Source organism: Semicossyphus pulcher, unplaced genomic scaffold, assembly GCF_022749685.1.
Source record: "Semicossyphus pulcher isolate SPU_LCO1_2020_fin unplaced genomic scaffold, fSemPul1.0.p SCAF_7, whole genome shotgun sequence".
NCBI classification, from domain to species: domain Eukaryota; kingdom Metazoa; phylum Chordata; class Actinopteri; order Labriformes; family Labridae; genus Semicossyphus; species Semicossyphus pulcher.
The window spans coordinates 24,532,024-24,554,092 of record NW_027211748.1 but is presented as its reverse complement, the minus strand read 5'-3'; the positions used below and the strand labels follow the sequence as shown (position 1 = coordinate 24,554,092).

General features: G+C 40.6%; 1 protein-coding gene across 2 annotated transcripts; it reads left to right on the top strand.

Annotated features, from left to right (window-relative positions):
* The first annotated feature begins 1,192 nt into the window (after positions 1-1,192).
* Positions 1,193-21,096, top strand: cop1 (COP1 E3 ubiquitin ligase). 2 transcript variants are annotated; one of them, XM_069684605.1, is made up of 20 exons: positions 1,193-1,852; positions 1,956-2,015; positions 3,202-3,299; positions 3,657-3,721; positions 3,842-3,943; positions 8,603-8,671; positions 8,851-8,910; positions 9,090-9,169; positions 11,364-11,427; positions 11,874-11,988; positions 13,162-13,297; positions 13,459-13,602; positions 15,025-15,133; positions 15,207-15,288; positions 15,385-15,501; positions 16,245-16,362; positions 16,701-16,825; positions 17,719-17,879; positions 18,094-18,138; positions 19,977-21,096. In XM_069684605.1, the coding sequence occupies exons 1-20, from the start codon at positions 1,506-1,508 to the stop codon at positions 19,992-19,994; spliced, it is 2,115 nt and encodes a 704-aa protein (XP_069540706.1). In that variant the 5' UTR covers positions 1,193-1,505; the 3' UTR covers positions 19,995-21,096. The 2 variants fall into 2 exon arrangements, with proteins under 2 accessions (XP_069540706.1, XP_069540705.1); XM_069684604.1 differs by having other exon boundaries at positions 3,824-3,943.
* Positions 21,097-22,069: the final 973 nt, after the last annotated feature.

Here is a 22,069-nt window from a genome sequence, read left to right as displayed (position 1 = left end):
CAAAGTTAGAATATATTAAAATGCAATAATAATGTTATTAATAATAAATATATACACTATGTACACCTTTCACTTACTGTGGATGGTTAAGTTTTTGTACAAAAAAATTGCACCAAGTCAACAACACACAGTGTGTATCATCATCAACTGTGCAAAGTAGCTGCCATGTAGTGACTGGTGGATGAATGACCAGCGGAAGCGCTCCTTCTTGCAAGATGGGTGTCTCAGTCTGCTGCTAAAGGAGCTGCTTAAAGCCTCCACAGTTTCATACAGGGGGTGAAAGGGGTTGTCCATGATAGATGTAAGCTTGGCTAACATCCTCCTCTCACCCACCTCCTCTATGAAGTCCAGAGGACAATCCAGGACAGAACCGGCCCTCCTGACCCGTTTGTTCAGTCTCTTCCTGTCCCTCTCTGTGCTCCCTCCTCCTCAGCGGACCACTGCATAGAAGACTGCAGACGCCACCACAGTGCCGTATCATGTCCGTAACAGAGTCCTGCACACTCCAGAGGACTTCAGTCTCCTCAGCAGGTGCAGACGACTTTGGCCCTTCTTGTACAGAATGCAGCAGCGTGGCTTCTTACTGGTGGTAACAGACAACATCGCATCACTTCAGTCTTGAACCAAGTCAAGGCTTAAAACTAAAGGAAATCATGCTTTTGCTATCAGGGCCCCTCGACTATGGAAAGACTTGCCTGAGGAGATAAGGCTTGCAGAATCAGTGATGTCTTTTAAATCACTTCTTAATACTCACTTTTATAGACTTGCTTTAATGTGATGTCATGTATGATGTGATGTTTATGAGTTTGTTTGGTTTTCATTTATTTTCTTTTACTGATTTTAATTCCTTTTACCCTTTATGCTCTGTTTCCTCTCTGCCGTGTTTTTATGTTTACATCTTTCGTCCTTTTGCTTTACCTTCAGATGGACTAACTTTGTATTGTCTTGCTGTATCAGCCATGTGTTATTTTGTTACCCACTGTGTTCATGATTGGGTTGTGTGCAAGTCATTACAAAACAGTGAATTTCCCGAAAAACAATGCAATATAGTCAAAGATTCACAGTATTCAAGAGTATTTCCATCAGCGCAGTTAAACTCCTACTCACTAGGGGGCGGTGCTTGAAAACCGGAAGCACACTGGGTACCTGGGTAATCGAGGAAACTCAAGAGATTCCTCTCCGTAGTAGCTAACAGTAGCTAGCCGGCTAATCTCCTGGACAACGCAGTTGTGGTTGTTTTAGTTTCCGTTTCAATGTCCATGTCTGTGTGTCGTTTGTATTAAAGTGAGTTCCTCATACGCCGTCAGTGACACAAGTGAGTCAGACACCAACGGACAAGTTTAAACACGCTGGATGTTTCACCACTGCTGCTTTCTCCCGGGATGCTAGCACATAAGCAACCAGCTAGCTAGCTAACCTGCTCAAGTAGCCGAATAGCAGCACTGTCCGGATGCTTTGAACAACAACGCAGCGGATTTTGTGGAGTTTCTAGTCGGCCTTGCAACATGTCAAGCAGCCGGCCGCAGCAGAACGCCGGCGGGGCGAGTTCAGTGCCCGGCACGAGCAGCAGCACGGGAGGCACCGGGAGCTCAAACGGTGGCGGTGGGAGCAACGCCGTCCCGAGTAGTGGTAACAATGCTGGAAATGTTGTGCCCTCAAGGACCCTGGCAGCAGCCGGAGAGGGCAGCTTGTCGGTGCCAACTTTGGCCGCCGTACCGTCGTCCCGGGGCGGTTTTGCCTCCCTGAGCAGACCCTCTTCGTCCTCAGGCAGCAGAAAGAAATCCCTCCATCAAGCACCACTTTACAACGGCCTCCTGAACTCATACGAAGATAAGAGCAACGACTTTGTCTGGTTGGTTTTCTCTGCATAACATTTAAAGCTTACAGCCAGTGTTTCAAAGTTTTACACTAAAATGTTGACATGCATGTAACACCAGTCTCTGTCTACTTTTCAGTCCCATTTGCTTTGAAATGATAGAGGAGGCACACATGACAAAGTGTGGGCACAGTTTTTGGTAAGTTGCAGCTGATGCACTGGAAAGTGAAGTAAAGTTTGTTTTACAACGACAGATGCCGAGAAGATGTTGTATCACCCATCAAATGAAGTGGGCTTTAATATATGAAATGTCAGAAATAGCCATTTGTGGTGATTGTCAAAAGTTCTGTACACAAAATTAACTGCAAATGTTTTGTATTAATGATTATTACAGGTCTTCTCCTCCACCTGTCCAAAAGTTTACCCAACTCATGCACTAGTTATGAAAAGTGAACATTTTAGCTTATAATTTCCCTCTGAAACAACCAAAACCAGACCTTGCATTATTAATTAAAGACACAGTTTTATTCTACATAGTAGGGATGCACGATATTATTGGCAGTCACTGTTACTGCAGATTATTGCTTGAAAATGACATATCGGCATCGACAGATGTCATGTTTCTGCCGATATTTTCAGCTGATAAAACAATGCTTTACTTTTGCCTAAATGCTCAAGAATTCCCTAAAAAAGCTTGACGTAATGCTGCAACATTAACTCAGCGCCAGTGTGCGCCCAGCACCACGCCTCTTCCGTCAAACGTGAAGAAGGGTGCAAGATGTTCGCGGTATTGCAGTTTTTCCAAAGTGTCCGAAACGGACAGCAAGGTTGCTATTTGCAATGGTTGCTCAGCATCGTCAAGGATGGGCCAAATCTCATCATCCAAGCCTGTCTAAGTTGTATGAATATTACAGTTTGATTCCAAAGAAAATGTTACATACAAATAAATATGACATTTTGTACATAACATAAGTTTAAGTAGTTTTCTTATGCTGCCCAGTGAATGTGTACATTTTAAAAAGCACCGTATTATATTATTTCTGCATCTGCCAGGGCCAGTACAATAAGAGTAGGCATGATATCAATTCCACTACAGTGGATACTTGATGTTCTCTGCAATTAGGTGGGGAAAAAAATTTCCCTAGTATATCGGTATAGAAATCAGCATATCTGATATCGGCCTAAAAACCCAATATCGTGCATCCCTCCTACATAGTATGTGTTAGATATTGTGACTGGAAATTGTGCCTGAATGATCAGAATGTGTAACAGCAAAGTTTATTTCACACCTCCAAAAATAATTAAAACAAAAGAACAAAAGATAGAAAACTTAAGAAAATGACCAAAAGCTTCAGGCCTCTTTTGCTTGTTTATCCCTCCTGCAGTTTCAAGTGTATCCGACAAAGTCTGGAGGACAGCAACAGATGTCCCAAGTGCAACTATATTGTCGATAATGTGGATCAGCTTTACCCAAACTTTCTTGGTAGGTGTTCTGAGTCAGGAGGTTGAGGTTTGCTGATGTCTAATGTGTTACTTTGTATTAGTTATAGCATGTACTGATTGTCACACGGAAAGTGTTTGCTGTGAACTTAGTGCACATATTTGCGTATCAGAATATAGCTACCTCATACTTACTGTACTGTATAACAATGATGTGAGAACTTAATCATACTATTTATAACTTTTGACATTTATAAAAATACTTTAAAAGGAAAACATGTGCATGTTAGTATCATAATTTCTTTACGGTTTAAGTTGTTCTCTGGTTTGTTTCTGTCTTATACTAATGTTGAATTTTCCATCTTTCTCAATCACCCCTCCCCCACCCCCCATGTTCCAGTAAACGAGCTGATCCTTAAACAGAAGCAAAGGTCAGAGGAGAAGAGACTAAAATTGGATCATCCCGTAAGTATAAGACAAACATATTCATATGAATCTCGTTAAAAATCAGTCTCACGCTCACAAAAAAAAAGTTTTTTGTGACTGATCAGTATGTTTAACCTGCAGAATGGGTCTCGGTGGCAGGTGTTCCAGGACGTGTTGAGTCCTGACCAGGAGAACTTGGACCTGGCAAATGTCAACCTGATGCTGGAGCTCCTGGTCCAGAAGAAGAAGCAACTGGAGGCGGTGAGTGAGGATCTAAGGGGGATCAGACATGAGCTTCTTTTTCTTTTCCAACCAATTTTCATAGCTTTTTTTGTATCTGCATTTCGACTACTCTGCTTCACATAGTGCTAGACGAGTATTTCCTGGTAAAAGGTATAATGATGATTCACTTGAGCCACAGATGACTCATAACCTGTTTTTCATTTTTAAAAGAGGAAGGAACGCAGTTGGTTACAAAATGCAATCTTTACACGAAATGATGGGGTTACGGTGCATTGGAGTGTAGTGTGACCACAAACACTACTTGATAAAGAGACATCCTGATTGTGACAGATTAATGCTGTTAGTGTTTACAGAAAATGGGCGACACAGTAAATTCAGGGCTTTTAAAGGTCCTAAAAGGCTAAAATCTTAAAGCAATGAGCCAGTTCTCTCGCATAAGAAGGTTTTCAAAGTCCTCAGTTTTGTTTGTCACAGATCAGTATATTGCATGCATGCAGTTAGTACTTGGGCACTGTTTGTGCTTCAGGAGGCTGTTCAATCTCTCTTTTTTGCACAGTCTCAGTCAGTGTCATAACTGAAGCAAAAACTGTTGAAAATCATACAAAGTATTTTGTATTTGTTTGGTTTATCCATCAAACAATCAAACTAGGAAGTACGGACAAATGTGATATAAAAGTCAATATTTTGATGTGTCAGCTTTTGTGAGCCCCATTTGTCATTCTTCTGTGGTTTGGCAGTGAAAACGGTCAGAATGCATGTTATCTGGTATTGAGTCTTAAAGACCCCCTCCAGTGAAATCACGTGTTTTAAAGCAGGTGTGTGCTGCGAACATAGGTGAGGACAGCAGACGAGCAGCCTTGCCTACTCCCCGAACAAGAGAGAGAGAGTTGCGTCAGTGGAGGTCCAATATGCCCCATGATCTGCCATTGCGATGTCGCAACTCTCTCTCTCTCTATGGCTCTGAAAGTACACTCACTCACTCACTCAGTCAGTTACTCACTTGCTCAGTCAGTCAGTCACATACAGACCCGTGTGCAGGGCTAAACAGACTTAAAATGTGTGATGGGAAATAAATTATTGCTGACAGTTTGCTGTTCTTTGTGGTTGAAAAACTGTAGGTGTTAAACCGCAGTATGTATACTTGCTATGTGGGCTGCTGTTTTGGAGAAGAAGTCTATTATTATAGGGCCTAACAAATTATGGCATTGGATTAGTGCATTGACTGGCGTACCTGCCGTTACACAATGCCGCATTTTAGACGGTATCAGGGGCATTTCTGATACTGGTATTGGTATCTGAAAATCTGCACATCAATCATCCCCTCTGTTCCTTCTGTTGATCTGTTGAATTCAGAGAGCACGTCAATTCGAGCAGTGACCTGCACCCATGCACCTGTAAAGTGCTAACATGAACATTAGCCACCTGTGATCTGAACCTGCACTGATGTGCGCTTCCATTAAACAAAAGAATATATTTGGCAGCTGCCGGTATACTGGCTGCATCGTCAGCTATGATATTGTGTGTAGAAACAAAAAAAGGATTTGATTAGGTATCAAACTTCTTCAGCTTTGTCTTTGGAGACCACACAGGCTTGAAACAGGATTAATAGATGTACTCTACAGTATGCAAATGACTTAAACGGTCTTATTCTCAGCCTCTGTGGTGCTGTCCCCGTCAGCTCCACTTCCCCAGCAGCTTATTAGAGCATGTTGTTGGAATAGGGACTCAGAAAATAACTGATTTTGAATGAGAATGCAAGGCTGTGTGAAAAATATACCAGTAATAGTCCTCATGGAAACATGTTTAGCTACTGCAATATGCCACTGTGTATGTGTAGGCTTTCAATGATAGTTGGCTACCACAGTTAGACCCTGGCTGTCAAGCTCTGTGACCTTTTAAGAGCAGTAAAAACCAAACCACTTCCACATCCATTCATAGATTTTAGTACCAGGTGTGCTGTAGTAACAATCCTAGCCGAAAATGTCACCAGATTTGTCAAGAAGCGACAGGGAAGCTTCATGCTAATGCTGGTGAGATTGTCTGTGTTAGTGTCCCATGGATGTTGTCCCTCTGTGTGAGGTTTTGCCTCTCTTGCCTGTTAAGTGAAACAGTCAGGAGATCATTTAACTAATAAAAATGTTGAAGCTTCTGACAAGGCGTTGGTTTGTTTTTCACATTTTGTGGTGGCTTCATCTGCTTAAATAACTCGCCTATAACAGGAGGACACTCCTGAGTCAAATATCAGATACAATTTCACATAACAGACTCACAGGAAGGCTCGAACATTAATGTTATCTTTAAAGCATCACAAAAACTTCTACGTGTATTTATATTTCAATCAGCACAATCTCATGGCCAGATGTTTAACTCTGACATCCGAGCTCACCTGAGAGTCCGTCTGTGTGTCTCTGTGTCGGTCAGGTTTCTGCTTACAGGATTTATCTGACAAAATGATGCATGCGTTCACTAACAGATCAATCATTTGGACACACTGTGGTTAATTCATTTCGTCAATAGTGTCCGTGTTATAATCCATTTAATAAAAACTTGTGAAAAAGAAGTGTTGAGGTCGTTCACTTAATCCTCCTCGTGGAGTTCTTCATCGAGCCAGTTGGCTTCGGTGTCTGCTTTTATTTCAATCACGGGACATATTCGTGATACATTTCTGTTTGTGTGTCTTCTCATTTGAGCCAAATTATTTGCCTCTGGGCAAGTTTTATCTGATTGGACTTGTATTTCGTGAACATTTGTTTAACTTAATCAATTGTGAATCAGAAATTTTAGATCTCCACGTAGAGATCGCTTTGGTGGTGGTATAAACATCACAATATCTGAGGGAATGTAGGTGTGTTTCCAGATGTGTTTTGACCGTAAATTGCATGTGTAGTGTAGACCTGTGGTTCCCATCCTTTTTTTGGCAGACATACCCCCACAGTCCTGCTGGATGAACTCAAGTAACCCTTTATTGAGCCTGCATGTCATGCTCAAAATGTTTTATTTGAATGCAACTGGACTATAAAATGTTTACGTCAGTTTGGTTACCTTTGCATTAGCACTATTACCAGGACATTACATTTTAGCCATTATTCCAGTACTGCTTACTATTGCTACAAGTTGTTTAGCTAACTTTGAAATCCATAAAGCTAACTATTTTGTTTATCCATTACTTTTAACTATAGCTAACTATTGAACATGTTAACGTTCATTTGAGCTTTTTACTTAAATTGTTTATCGATTATTTGATGTTGTTTGAATCTTTTATCAATGACCTTTAGCTAACTATTTCAACAATGTATTTTTTACTTGTTGCTAACTTTTGCTACCGTTTATCTTTTATTTTGACCAACTGTTAATCTATTACTTTCAGCTACATGTTTCAATGTTTTAGCCATGACTTTTAACTGGCAGTTTTTTTAAAAACCTTTTATTAATACAAAAAGGACAAATACATATAATCAATCACAGGCACAATAGATCAATAAATATCAATTAAAACAGTTACAATTTGACACACTTGCTGGAAATCAAAGTCCTAAAACCTTTAATCTTTAGAGTGTGTGTGCTTTCCATGAGCTTGGGGCATCAACGGAAAATGGAGATTTGCCAAGTTCAGTGTGAGCTCGAGGGACTTTAGGAACTAGCCAATCAGTAGTCATGTAGGTTCCCAACCCAGGAGTCCAAGGGCTCTCTATAATCCATAACTGAAAGGAACACTGCTTCAACAACTCTCATTAATTAATTTTAGCATCCATTACATGAATCTAACTATTACCAAAGGAATCTGTTAGCTTGCTAATTATTTTCATATCGTCCTCATACACCTTAATCGCATCATAATCCACGTGTTAAAGACTCAATAGTTAGATATTTCTTTTAAAATCAAACTTTGTTACGTCAAATCTGTTGCTTCTTACAACAATCTTTCAACTTACCACCTGGTAACTGCAGAAGTGCCCCCTTGCGTTGTTCCCCTGGTCAGGAATCAGTTTTGCAAATAATCTAAAACATGGGCCTTTTGACAAACGGTTATTGTCCTGTGTTTGGACGTTTTTGGGAGGCCGTTTGAGGGATTTTGCCATTAAACAAACCTTGATGGAAACGTCTGCAGTGGATGCTTACCTTCTCTGTTGTGTTTTTTTCTTAGTCTAGGCCACACAAAGAAATTACCAAATAAGAGCATCGGTCCAAAATATCACTGGACTTCCTGCTCTGGGTTCCTTCTGTTATGCCAGACATTCAAAGTATGAGAGGCCTCTAGCCACAGTTGTCAGAAATCATCTTCTAACACCCATAAACCCGTGGGTTTGGGATTATTTCCTGTTGTTGAATTGAATAACATACTTGCCTTTAAAAAATGTTGAATCAGAGATGGTTAGAGGACTACAATACTTCATTCCATTGAAAGTACTGTAACTACTTACTAACTAATTACTTAATGTTTTGTACTTGAATTGGTCAGTTAAATCTACTCTGAGTAAACACATTTTTAGCACTACAAACATGGTGGGATTAAATACCCTGCCACTTAAACAGCAGAAAAAGACCAATACAGCTACAATATAGTTCTAAATCACAACAACAAAACTCTGATCTTATTATCCTATCAAGATAAGCAAAGACATTCTGCAGCTTCACTTACAGCTGTGTGAGATAATGTGATTTCTGTCTCTGCTCCAGGAATCCCAAGCAGCTCAGAGACAAATCCTCATGGAGTTCCTTAAAGAAGCCAGAAGAAACAAGAGAGAGGTACTGTTGTTTTTCATACACAATACTATTGTAATAGTACTGCTGGACAATGGCTTGTATCTTCAGAAAACATTGTAGTTTCTCAGGATAAGTGATGAGTTTGAATAATGAAACTTTTGCATATAGAAAACAAATCATAAAAACATCCACATTTATGTATCATTCTGGTTTATCAACAGCAACTGGAGCAACTACAGAAAGAGCTCAACTTTCTTGAAGATGACATAAAGCGTGTTGAGGTAAAAGGCCATCTGTTATGTGTTAGCAAACCCTCATTCACAGTTTGTCTAAATGGAATGATGGAGGTGCAGTGAAAATGATTCTGAAAACATATTATACTGGGAAACTGTGAAAACTAGGGCCTCTCATCATCACTGCTGGAGATAAACAAACATGTTGTTTTTGTGTGATTTTCCAGGAAATGAGTGGGATGTACTCTCCGATGATGGAGGCCGAGTGTACGGTGCCTAATGTCGAGGCTCCCTCACCAGCACCCAGGTACTGCTCAAGCAAATGAGCCCATCCGAGCAAAGACACTCTTTCCTAATGTTTTGTTTTTTGACTTTATGAAGGAGCTACTTAGCAACATTTTATGGCCTGCTGTATAACTATATAGTTTGCCTTAAACAGGGCTCGATACAAGTACTGGCTCGGTGGCCGGACGGTATGTTTGTAACCCTCCGGGCCAGTAGATCAAGCATTTAACTGGCCTCGTGTGCCAGTAAGATCCATAAGCCCACAATGTACACAATATAGTAGCCCTCCTGAGATTGACAGTCCCGATGGACAGGACTGATTACTTTCTACGCAGAATCCCGCAGTAATCTTCATCCGATGTCAGCATCACTGCAGGCACTTTACACGCTACTTGCTGCACTCGCGACTGTCATTCTAGAACACGTTAATTGACGTTAGCAAGCTACCGCGCACTAGTGAAATGTTTTTAAAAACCCCTACTCCTTTTTACTGTCACATGACAGGAAAAAGGGCAACAGTTGGAAAAAAAGCAGAGTGCACTGAACTATGAAAAAAAAAGGAAAAGATAGGGGTGGGTGGTATACGGGTTTCAATAATGTCACCGGTGTCACGTTCTGCCACAACATGATATGCAATACAGTCATTACCGGGATAAACACAAAGTTTTATGCACACGCAGGAGATTTACTTCCCCCAACACTGATGACCCACGTAACACCCATAGCAGTATTTCCCACACATAGAAAAACAGGAATAGTCGTCTGATATCATCAAGTGCAGCTTTTTGTGAGACCACAGAGTGAACTGACCGCTGTGCATGCTGAGTCTGTGTGTCACCTGCCTGTGAGCTGTGAACATGCGCACGGCACTGCTGCCGTCACAGATGTGCCTGCGGGATGATCGAGGCAGACGCGCAGTTACACGAGGTGGCTATAAGTGTGTGTATTCCCGTTATCAGCGGCACCTCGTCCCGGTGCACGTTAATGTTGTGGCTACATAAACGGACGGTTCACGGAGCGGACGTGCCGCGGACTGTTTACTTTAGCGGCTACACCTGCAGCGCACACACAGTGTGAGGTTGATTGTGTGCGGACAGGAAGTAGAAAACCATAAGCTTTCTTAAAAAAATTACTGCTATTAATAAACCTCTTCATTTATACCCATATGATTATTTTGGTCTATTTATGAGTTTATGATAGTTCCACAATTGAACACATATTCAGTAATAAGAACCCTTACATAAGGAGAAACAAAAATTGACGTTAAAATAATACAGAAACGACAAATTATTTCAGTGCCAGTGGTTTTATTGGCCAGTGAATTTGGATAGTTACTGGCCCAGAGTGGCAGTGGAAAATTGTGCTCATTGTCACCCTCTGCCTGAAATTAAGCAACATGAATATTCCAACGTAAAAAAAACGTCCACCTCTCTGTATCACTCCGCTACACCAAACATGCATGTGCATTTTGCAGCTGGTGTGTGCCATGCAGCCATTGTGCGGTGCGTCTCTCTGCAGCACCGAGGACAGAGAGAGAGAGTAGAGATGCTGTGTGTTCCAAAAAGCACACCTTATTGCTGGCAAAATGTTCAAATACTAGTAAAGTTATTACAGTTATGAGTCTTGGTGTGCACCACCTTTTTACCTCGAGGTGTTGGAGCTTAGTGCTACCGTTAGCTGTTACAGAAAGAGCTACCGTTACCTGTCAAGAAGGGACAGAGCAACCTCTGCATCGCTTCGCTCTTCAGCCCCTTACACTCCTCTGATGCCTCTTTTTATTTCGGGCTCTCTTTGTAGCTTTTGTCTCCTCCAAGCTCTTCCTTCTTTCTGCTTCTTTAGCAGTATATGCCGTTGTCGGCAAAGGAGGTACAGGAAAATTTACCGCAATTTGCCATAGCTCCTGACTGACGCAAGCTCTACGTGCGTGCTGCTGACATTAGTTACGTGAAAGCCGGGTGACACTAGTTTGTACAGAGTTACTGTGATTGGCTAGTTATGTGGAAAGCTAACCCTGATTGTTTAAAAATGTGTCCAGTCTGAATCAAACAACCAAACTATATACAAAGGGGCGTGCGCTTACGGTCACAGATCAGCAGTCAACATCACTTAATTTAATGTTGATAGGGAAATGCAATGATCAAAATGTGTTTAACCAAATCCTTATGAAATAATGTTGCCTACTGTTGCTTTAAGTTTTTATTGTTTTTTTTGTGCAGCTGCAGCAGTATTATTGAGCCACCTGATTACAGCCAGCCTCCAGGGTTTGGTGGAACAACCCAGGTAAGTCAGAGAAACACACATGCCGATGCTTTGAAACAGTTTCTAACCGCTTTAAAGGTAACATCTGTTAATGTCATCATCTTGTTGGATTTTACTGGGCTTGTAATCTGTTAAACTATTTATTCAATATCTTTTTAAAAGTTTTATAATATGTATGGGACTCATTGGTTTTGCCTTCTAAGGAATATAAGAGAAAGTTCCCTGAATGTTTCAAAAAAACATCTTTGAACAGGGGTCACCACAAGTATTTGACAGATATTGCGGTACTCGCAGAGGCTGTTTAACCAAGGGCCTGTCAAGAATACGCATATTTTATATTTGCATGTTAACAACAAAAACACACACATTCTTAGTAAATCTTTAAAAGAGCTGTTACAGAATAAATGTCAGTTTGAATCAAGCACTGTCATGACTGTACTTTTAAACACTTGGAATTGTTTTTCCAGGGCAAAAGACAGACCTGGTACAACAGCACGCTGGCGTCCAGGAGGAAGAGGCTGACGGCTCATTTTGAAGATCTGGAGCAGTGCTACTTCTCCAACAAAATGTCACGCATCACAGGTACTAACCCTGCTGCCTCACCATAGCTGAGGACAGCAACATCAACAATAGTATTGTTGTGATTCTGCAGAGCAACAAAGAAATTGGAGCGCGATTGCATGTAAGAAGGAGATGAGGCATCAGTTCTTGGAACACTTCAGGCCGATTGCTCTGCCTACTCGGTGTTATTGCTAAAGTTGTTTTTTCTTAACATAAAGACCACACTTACCACAAACTCTGCTTGCTGTCACGGAGTGGCTGTTTCTGATGAAGCCTCGGCTTAACATTGAAAGAATGTCACCAGTTTTCTGGGGTTTTTTTGCTGCAAGGCTTCAAGAGTAACCCAACATGTTGGGATTCAGTAAAAGAAGTTCTTTGCTTACAAATATTAAACTAATGTTATAAGAATTAAGGCGCTTTCACACCTGAAGTCCGTTTGTTTGATCCGAATCAAAGACCACATTGTTACAATGTTTCATTTTGCCTCGAGTTTGGTTTGTATTCACACTTTTACCAGCGGACCAAAAGTTTCTGATGTGTGAGAAAACTGCTCTCTGATTGGTCAGAATTTCCACGTGATAAAGTCCCTAAAGTAAACAAAGAGGGAGAGCGCACTCCTCAATCACTCTGAACACGATTGCAGACTTTAATGTTTTGTTGTCGGAGTCTTTTTACTTTTAACCGACTTTGTTCCACAGTTCGATCAGTTCCACTCTCCTTTAGTTTTTCACTGAACAGTTTGAATACCGTTTGGTCAGCCCATATTTCTATTTCCTCGTCGCTCCCCCATGTCTGTCCTCTACTCACCTTGCTGCCTGGCTGCGTGTCTGTCTCTGCAAGTGTCAACATCCGTTAACAACCCCCAATGCACAGTGTTTTGGTTTGCTTCCTGTATTGGGTTCTACTTTAAGTCCGTTTATGTTCTCACCTGAATAGAAACCATGGTCTGATAGTTCGGTCCGTACCAAAGTTCGAATGCGTGTTCTCACCTGTCCAAACGAACCAGACTTTCCGAGTGAAGTACGAAACTCCGGACTCAAAGCACCCTTAATTGCTGTTAAATGTGACAAGAAGCTTCTTCTGCATTTAGTATAATAACATTTTTTGCTCTTTTTCCCCTAACACACAGTGAACAGTGTATTTCCTCACTGCATCTTATGAACAGTATTTTAATAGTGTGTCTGTTGTGTTCAGATGAAGGCAGGAACCTGAACCAGCTGGATGATTTTATGGAGTGTCTGTCGAAGTTTACTCGCTACAACTCTGTGCGGCCGCTTGCCACCCTCTCCTACGCCAGTGACCTGTACAACGGCTCCAGTATTGTTTCCAGGTACACAGAGAAAACATTAAACTTGTAAATTACTGTTACACAATTTTATGTGTTGATCTTTGAATGCCAAGTGTGTCATTAAGAAGGTTTTGTACAGAGTTGGCTGGCTTTATGATGATTTTTGCGCGTTGATACGAAACATTTCTCACCTTTTGTTTCAGTATTGAGTTTGACCGTGACTGTGACTACTTTGCCATCGCTGGTGTGACCAAGAAGATCAAAGTGTTTGAGTATGGCACAGTTATCCAGGATGCAGTGGACATCCACTACCCCCTTATTGAGATGACCTGCAATTCCAAAATCAGGTGAGCTAAATATTTTCTTCTCGGAGGGGCAGTTGATGTGCTGACGGTTCTCATATGCTACAGAAAACACCTGCAACATAGATGAGTCTGCTGGCCTCTGCTCCACGGGTTTCATCCTTTACAAAGATTTACTTTATTGGTACATAGTGTGACAGAAATCATCAGACATGACACTATTTTATGGCTAATAATGGCAGGAAAAACATTATACCCATATTTTTGTTTTACCTAGACATGAGCTGGGTTTCGGAAAATGCTCTTTCAGTGGGCATACATTTGTACAATTATACTTAATAAACTGAATTCCAAAAAACAAGGACTGAGGCAAAAGAAATGGCGAATGAAGTACTAAGCGATCCCAAATAGCTCTGCCCCTAACTTAAGATTTTCCTAGTCGACTAGTAGTTGTTAGTTTAAACCTAAATGTTTTATATAATATGTAAATGTTACAAATTTTGCACACATGAAGCAAGCGGCTTGTTAATAACAACAAGGCTATCAGCAAAAATGGTAACGATTCTGAATGTGTTCAGCAAAACTGAACATTAAGTAATTTATTCCAACACAGTATAGCATCCTCATACCCCTGTCTCTGTCAACTTAACCCTGGATGATACCTCAGATAGGCTAGCATGATAAATGACACCTTCACTGATACTTGGCCGAGACTAGATACTGTTACCTTTCAAGCTTTGTTCCTCAGAACTGTAGTTGACGATTCGCTGGTTTATTTAGGCCATTAGAAAAGGTCTCTGCCGGTCCACGTGTCCTGGAAGCTTTCAGTGTTCCGGACAAATGGGTGAAATTAGGGTCAAATATTATTTGCATTTATTTAGCTAAAAAACTATTGATAGGCAGGCTATATCAAGCGCGTAGAATTGGGTAGTGAAATTACTGAATTGTCCCCACTAATAATTTTGTCCAAAAAATGTATATATGATACGCGTAATGTTGCACTTTCAACCTGCAGAAGAGTCGTGCATATGAGACCATAACTCTGTCACTGTAAACAAGGACTCCCGTCTACAGTTCAGTTCATACACTTCACTAAACTTACATTTATACAGCGGAACATGTCTCATGCTCAAATGACGACTTTCTGCACCGCGTCCGTGCTGTCCATATGCATGGACATGCAGGGGCTTGTGCTGCTGACTCGTCCTTGCCGGTAATTCTTGCCAAATATGACCAATAATGGTTCGGATGGCTGGTTTAGCTCCTGAAGCGCTGAAGGGCCACCATCATTGAAAAGGGAAAGGTTTACCAGTAACACTATGGACAGGTCCAACAGACAACCAGTTTGGTTTTTTTGTTCTCTGCAGATAACCTACCTATGAAAACTTTGTTAAAGCCGACTCTTCTTATCCAACAGTTTGGTCTACAGTTTGGAGGCAGCACTAATCTGAACCTTGTTTGTTGCAGCTGTATCAGCTGGAGCAGCTATCACAAGAACCTCCTGGCCAGCAGTGACTACGAGGGTACTGTCATCCTGTGGGACGGATTCACAGGCCAGAGGTCCAAAGTCTACCAGGTAGGAAACTCGGTCTTAGATTGGAACTATCAATATGATGAATTCCACATTTGACGTTTTGGTTTCTTTTCAGGAACATGAAAAAAGATGTTGGAGTGTCGACTTCAATCTGATGGACCCCAAGCTGTTAGCCTCCGGTTCTGATGATGCTAAAGGTAACTGATTTATGATCATCTTCTACCTCTCGAGCTTCTTTTACAACTTGCTTCTACTCGCAGTGAATTTTTCTTGTGTCTGTTTTTGTCTTTCAGTGAAGTTATGGTCAACCAATCTTGACAACTCAGTGGCCAGCATCGAGGCCAAGGCCAACGTCTGCTGTGTTAAATTCAGTCCGACCTCCAGGTATCATCTGGCGTTTGGCTGTGCAGGTAAGATCAGGAGAGTTATAGCTCGTCTTTGTCCTCTAAAATCACTGATGGTAAAGGACAAAATTAATGATGCAACATGTTATTATTTTATGAACTTCCAGTTGTTAAAGCTGGTTTACAGGTAACCGGGACTGGGAGAAAATGTTTTTTCTCTCACTGTGAAATATTATAACACAGGTTGCACACACCTCACACCACTGCAGTTATTCCTGGTATATTGTATTTCCTTTGTGGTCACACAGACTCTGGTGGTCCAGACAAGCTTCTGAAAACTTCATTTATTACTCTCTCAGAGGAGAAGTAACTTAACTGAGAACTATTCTCTTGTACACAGAAACAATCCTTCAAGGAACCAACAGAGCAGCACAGAAACTCTTTGTTATCCCGCAGGGAATTGCTCTGGCTTATTTACCCCATTCCCTGAGTCTCCAAGGTCCAAGTCCACTAAGCCTGGAAAAAGAAACCCTCCTTGACCTTGGAGTTGTTGGTTTAAAGTGGAGCTAGGACATCGGAGTACAGGCCAGCAGGCATAGCGTACTAAACATTCAGACAGAAGTGATGGAGAACACATAGCTTTTAAGAAACACACATTTTATAAAATGTCAACAAAGCTCTTGCACCATCTTTCACCGTGGCTGCGTGCCTCGCTGGTTACTGACACTGAGACAACAGCCCCTCCCCCCTGTTCTTCAGCTCCCATCTGAATCCATAACAAGTTTTCTGTTGTTTGTTTTTGCTCGCAGACCACTGTGTCCACTACTACGATCTACGCAACACTAAGCAGCCAATCATGGTGTTTAAAGGCCACAGGAAGGCAGTGTCCTACGCCAAGTTTGTCAACGGAGAGGAAATAGTTTCTGCGTAAGTCACATTTTTTTTATCCATAATATACTGGAATAACATGTTTGTGTGTGCAAAACAGTTCTTCTAACAGTGTCATGAATAACAGCTCTTTATTTCCGAAGTATAATCCTTCAGCATAGAGATTTTTATAGCATTTATTATAGACTGTATGCTTGCAATATCAACCCCGTACCAACTGCTTTGTATTACGTGTTCATGAAAATGAATATCTTGACACATTTGTGGCTCATTCGTTGTTTTCTTCTTCTCTACTGATTTCATACAACAAACTCTCACCAAACCCCCTACCGTTTTTTTTTTTCATTCTCTGTGTTGTACCCACCTGTCATTCGCAGTTCAACAGACAGTCAGCTGAAGCTGTGGAACGTCAACAAGCCTCACTGCCTGCGCTCCTTCAAGGGTCACATCAATGAGAAGAACTTTGTGGGCCTGGCTTCCAACGGGGACTATGTTGCCTGTGGTAAGCATTGATTTTAAACAATTCGTCTATACTGACCATGTTGCAAATGAAACTGTAGCTGCAGCTTTTTCTAGAATTTGCAAGAAAATCCCACCACAAAATCAGTCTATGGGTGCTTTCACACCTGAGCTGTTTGGTCCTAGAAACCAAAACCTGGTGCGTTTAGCCGGATAGTCCGGTCGGTTCAGGGTGGTGTGAAATTAATATCAAACTTTGGTGCGGACCAAACAAATGAACTCTGGTCCGCCTGAGAACGGGGGTCTTGGTTCCCTTCCAAGTGGTACAGCAATACAATCCAAATATAGGAAGTGAGCCAAAAAACTGCATTGTGGGTTGTTAACGGGTGCTGACACTTGCAGAGACAAATGAGTAGAGGACAGACGTGGGGGAGCGGCAAGGAAATAGATATATGGGCTGACCAAACAGTTTTACAAATGCTTGGAAATGCACAAGAACACGGAGGTATTCAAACTGTTCAGTGAAAAACTAAAGGAGAGTGGAACTGATCGAACGTCGGTTAAAAGTAAACAACAAAAACAGTAAAACATTAAAGTCTGTGATCGTGTTGAGTGTGATTGAGGAGTGTGCTCTCTTTGTTTACTTCAGAGAGTTTTCCCTCATAGAAATTCTGACCAATCAAAACGCATCAAAACTTTTGGTCAGCTGGTAAAAGCTGCCGTGTGAACACAAACCAAACTCGAGGCAAAATGCAACTTTGTAACAATTTGGTCTTTGACTCGGATCAAACAAACAGACTTAAGGTGTGAAATCACCTTATCTTACATCCTCATTGTTAGTAATGAAAGCACAAAGCTCCCAGCAACTAATTAAATCCCACTAAAAATAATATCATTTTAATGAATCCTCACCTTTTGTGTTTGTGTGTTTAACAGGCAGTGAAAACAACTCCCTGTACCTGTACTACAAAGGACTTTCCAAGACACTGTTAACGTTCAAGTTCGACACAGTGAAGAGCGTCCTGGACAAGGACAAGAAGGAAGACGACACCAATGAGTTTGTCAGTGCGGTCTGTTGGAGAGCCATGCCGGACGGAGTGAGTAAACCTTGTTATCAATATGCTGCACTACAAGGAAGTTTAGTCCAACTGACGCTCCATTATAAACTTGTCAATATGTTGACCGTCAAATTCACCTGTCTGTATTCCACAAAGGGACCTATATCTGTGTCTATATGTACATTTCTTGATTCAAAAGACAGTCAGCAACTTGCACTACGTTGTGTTTTATTCATGATGTTTTGTTTTTCAGGAGTCAAATGTACTGATCGCTGCAAACAGTCAAGGAACAATCAAGGTTTGTGTTCTAAAATTTAAACATAAAACATGATAATAACCCCTAATATAAGCTAGACTAATTGTCAAAGCATCAAGCACCTAGAAAACTAGCAACGACTCTAATGTGAGAATGTTCAATATGTTAGCTTGAAACACGACTGCAATAACTTTTGATAGCTTCCAATTTATTTTTCTGCCAAGAGTTTTATTTTCAGGTCTAATTCAGAAGCAGGTTTTCGCAGGGTAACTCCTACCATGTTTTAAATGCACACCTGTAATTCATATGACTTTGGATATTTGTCAGTGGTTCAAGAAAGTATAGATAAATGAACAATGTCAGCGGAAGTTTCAGTGGCATTTCAGGAACATACACCACTTCATTGAATCCAAATTACTTGCTTGGTTGGATATCACGAAATCATTGGGAAAGAAAATACTTTTTAATCAGAGTAAACCTTCTCAATTTTTTTGGGGGGAATTATCTTTATTATCAAGTAAGGCAAAATTTTCGATCCTTTCAACCACGTGTTTAAAATTTTGTTTTTTTATGTTCGATAGTTCCGAAAGTTACCGAAGCTTTGAAGAAAACAAAAAACAATCAATCAATCTGAAGTCCTTTTGGTGTGTCATAAAGATGCACAAGTTACACTAGTGTCTGTTACAGACCAATCTCGGATCCCATTGTTTATAGTCTGACGACAATATAGCCTCTGGGGACACCTGTGAACATGCCGGGGCATGTAGCCAGCTGTTAGCCATGAAACACTTCCTTTTCCGCGTGCTGCATTGTTTACAGAAAAAGTGATGTACTTTAATTAGTGGGTCTTACCTTTGCTGAAATTTCAACATCATGATGCAGATTAGTAAAAAGTCAAAATGAAACTTTGTCAGGTCTGTCATCAAGAGGAGAAGAAAACTACTTTTAAAATGCTCGTTTGTTAAACGGAGGTTGGATCGATCATTTCTGATGCATTCAAGGAAGTCGGGAAAACTGAATGCTGAACGGCTCTCGTGACACTGCGTCAGGGAATTTATCTCAAGTTAAATTTTAGATCTAAAACGGAGTGTTAGCTGTTAGCATGCTGATGTCTGTTTATAGAGATTAATAAGAAGCTAAATCATCATCAGATAACGCTGATGGGAGATGGGATGTCATTACTGCACATTCGTTCCACGTGCTTTTGCTCTCCACACGGACTGTTTTTCCTGCATACGCGCAGCCTGCTGATCCGTGATTGGTCAATATTACTTGGACTACAAGTGTAGTACAAATGGAAACCAGAACACTTGCCAAACCAAAAATCCACGTCCCTAAATAGAGGGAATATAATTAGTTACAGACAGACCTGATCTGCGGCCTGTTCGGCCTGTGAGCTGAGCACCACTGCGCAAAGATTGACACCCAGAAATATACCAAACACAGCAGAATTAGAAGAAAATGAGAAAATACAGAGACATACCTCTGCAGATACAGAGACAACTATCTATTTGTTCTGTTTATGATTGATAATTGAGAGAATTATATGGGTCTAAACAATATCAAATAATAAAAAATTATCATCATTATTGTAAGAAGTCCGTCAAATAAGTTGGTTTTGTATTTTGTAACTTTTTCTGTACCAGCCCTGTGTGCAGGAAAAAAATTAAAACAAGAAGTTTACCTAATTTCTAGGACTTGTATTTTTTGTTGCCGTGGTATTGAAACAGGTATCGAGTGTAATTTTTTTCACTAGTATCGTATCGAAGTTTAAAATTCTGGTATTGTGAAAACCCTATTATCTAACTATATGTATAATACAGTAACTTATCTTATCAGCAAGGTTCAGGTAACATAACCTGCTTTTTCTCTCCCCACAGGTGCTTGAACTCGTCTGACGGCCCACTATATCTTCGGCGTGTGACAGAAGCACCATCACCTTCTCTGTTTGGTAGAGGATCAGTGTGAATCAGGGAGAGCCCAGGCTGCCTGCTTAACTGTGATACCTGACAACAAGGGGAGAGCTGAATGAAACCGAACTCGACTTATTTTAATGAGCTACATTTCTTTTGGAAGCTGTACAGACTTTGGAGCAGCACATCTTTATAGGAGGAGAAGCTGTGCTGTCATTTTACAGCTAAATACCTGAGGACTGAGCTTGGGCACAAATGGAACAAGAGACTTTTCAGGAAGCTTTTTGTTTCTTTTCAGTAAAGTTATATCGGCTTCAATAGAACACCTCTTTATGATTTTAGGTCAAATCAAAACGTGTACCTTTTTAATCTAAGCTTACGAGGGTACATCCAGCCAAACGCTACTAGTGTGATGCATTTTCCCTTTTAAAGGCCAAAGCACAAAACAGAATGACATTCAAAACGGATGTCACTTTAAGCTTTTAACCCCCCTCATTGTTCGTCAGCCATCTGTTTTTTCCCCTTTATGTGTAGTTTTTGTGTTTTCCATGTTGGGAAAAACCAGTTTAATAAATATAACTTGAATTTCATTCTTATCGTCAGTTCATTTTCTGGTGAAAGAGCGTAGATGTGACCTAGTGTGTGGGATTCAAGGAAGACCAATAGGTTCTGGAAACTCCTGATATTTCTGTTACTGTCTGAACAAAATGAGATCTGACATGTTTATCTGTGATCACAGCCATTCTCGCGTAATTTAAGGCATTGATCTGCAATGCTGTATCAAACTGGATTATTTTTCCACGTATGTGAGCCATTTGTTGCTTGTTGAAAAATGAGAACCTCAATGAATCTGATTTATTTCTTCTTAAGTAGCAATTACTTTTCACATACTGTAGGTTAAAACATCTGATCTGAGCTGAGCTGCATTGTAACTTCCGGTAAACTGCTGTCAGTTTCTGTGGAGTAGTGATTCATGTTGACATCGACATCCAGAGGACTTGGTAAACACCGCCAAGACAAACCTATTTTATGATAACTGAGTGAGAGAGAGGTGTTTTGTATTTGTATAACTCAATAAATTATTTCGAAACAACTTTGCTGTGTTGGGTCGTCTCTTTTAGAATTTTTTGGCCTTTTAAGCATATTTTTTAAATGAATTTGAACGACTTAGTTGTGTGTTAACTGTTACGGTAACTAGGGATACACGATATTATCGGCACGTTATCGGTATCGGCAGATTATGGCTTGAAAATGACATATCAGCATTGGCAGATATGTCATTTTTCTGTCGATAAAACAACGTTTTAATTATGCCTAAATGCTCGATGATTCCCTAAAAAAGCTTGACGTAATGCTACGACATTAACTCAGCGCGAGTGTGCGTGCGCCTCTTCCGTCAGGTGTGAAGAAGGGTGCAAGATGTCTGCGGTACGGCAGTTTTTCCAAAGTTTCCGAAACGGACAGCAAGGTTGATTTCCTTATATGTATTCGTTCTGTGCAATAGGAAAAATTTGACCTAGTTGTGGCTATTGTAAGGATAGTCTCAGGAAGAGCATTATCCAAGCCTGTCTAAGCTGTATGAATATTACAGTTTTATTTGAAAGAAAATGTTACATACAAATAAATATGGCATTTTGTGTACATTTTAAAAAGCACTTAATTTTTATTTCTGCATCTGCCAGTGGGCCACTACAATAAGAGTAGGCATGATATCAACTACAGGGGAGACTTGATGTTCTCTGCAATTAGGTGGAAAAAAACGTGCCTAATATCGGTGTCGAAATCGGCAAAAAAATCCAATATTGTGCATCCCTTACGGTAACGGTTCACTTTTGTGTCTTTTAGCCGTAATTTGTAATCTGTTAAATCTTCTGACTCCCTAAACACGTCTTGATAAGCTTTATAAAATCTGAAACTGAAAACTTTACTGCAAGACACTTTTATTTTGGCTCTGTTGCTGAGGGAATTCACACATTGTTCTGTAATTTCATGATAATGCATACAAATGGATTAATGGTCTAAAAAGAATGACAGGGGACCTTAATTTTATTAACATGAAC

Bases quoted from the DNA above. Each gene is read 5' to 3' on its own strand.
- cop1 (XM_069684604.1), top strand. From the start codon at position 1,506: ATGTCAAGCAGCCGGCCGCAGCAGAACGCCGGCGGGGCGAGTTCAGTG. The intron at 3,722-3,823 runs GTAAGTATAAGA...TTTAACCTGCAG, and splicing joins GACTAAAATTGGATCATCCC to AATGGGTCTCGGTGGCAGGT. The intron at 13,298-13,458 runs GTACACAGAGAA...CTTTTGTTTCAG, and splicing joins GGCTCCAGTATTGTTTCCAG to TATTGAGTTTGACCGTGACT.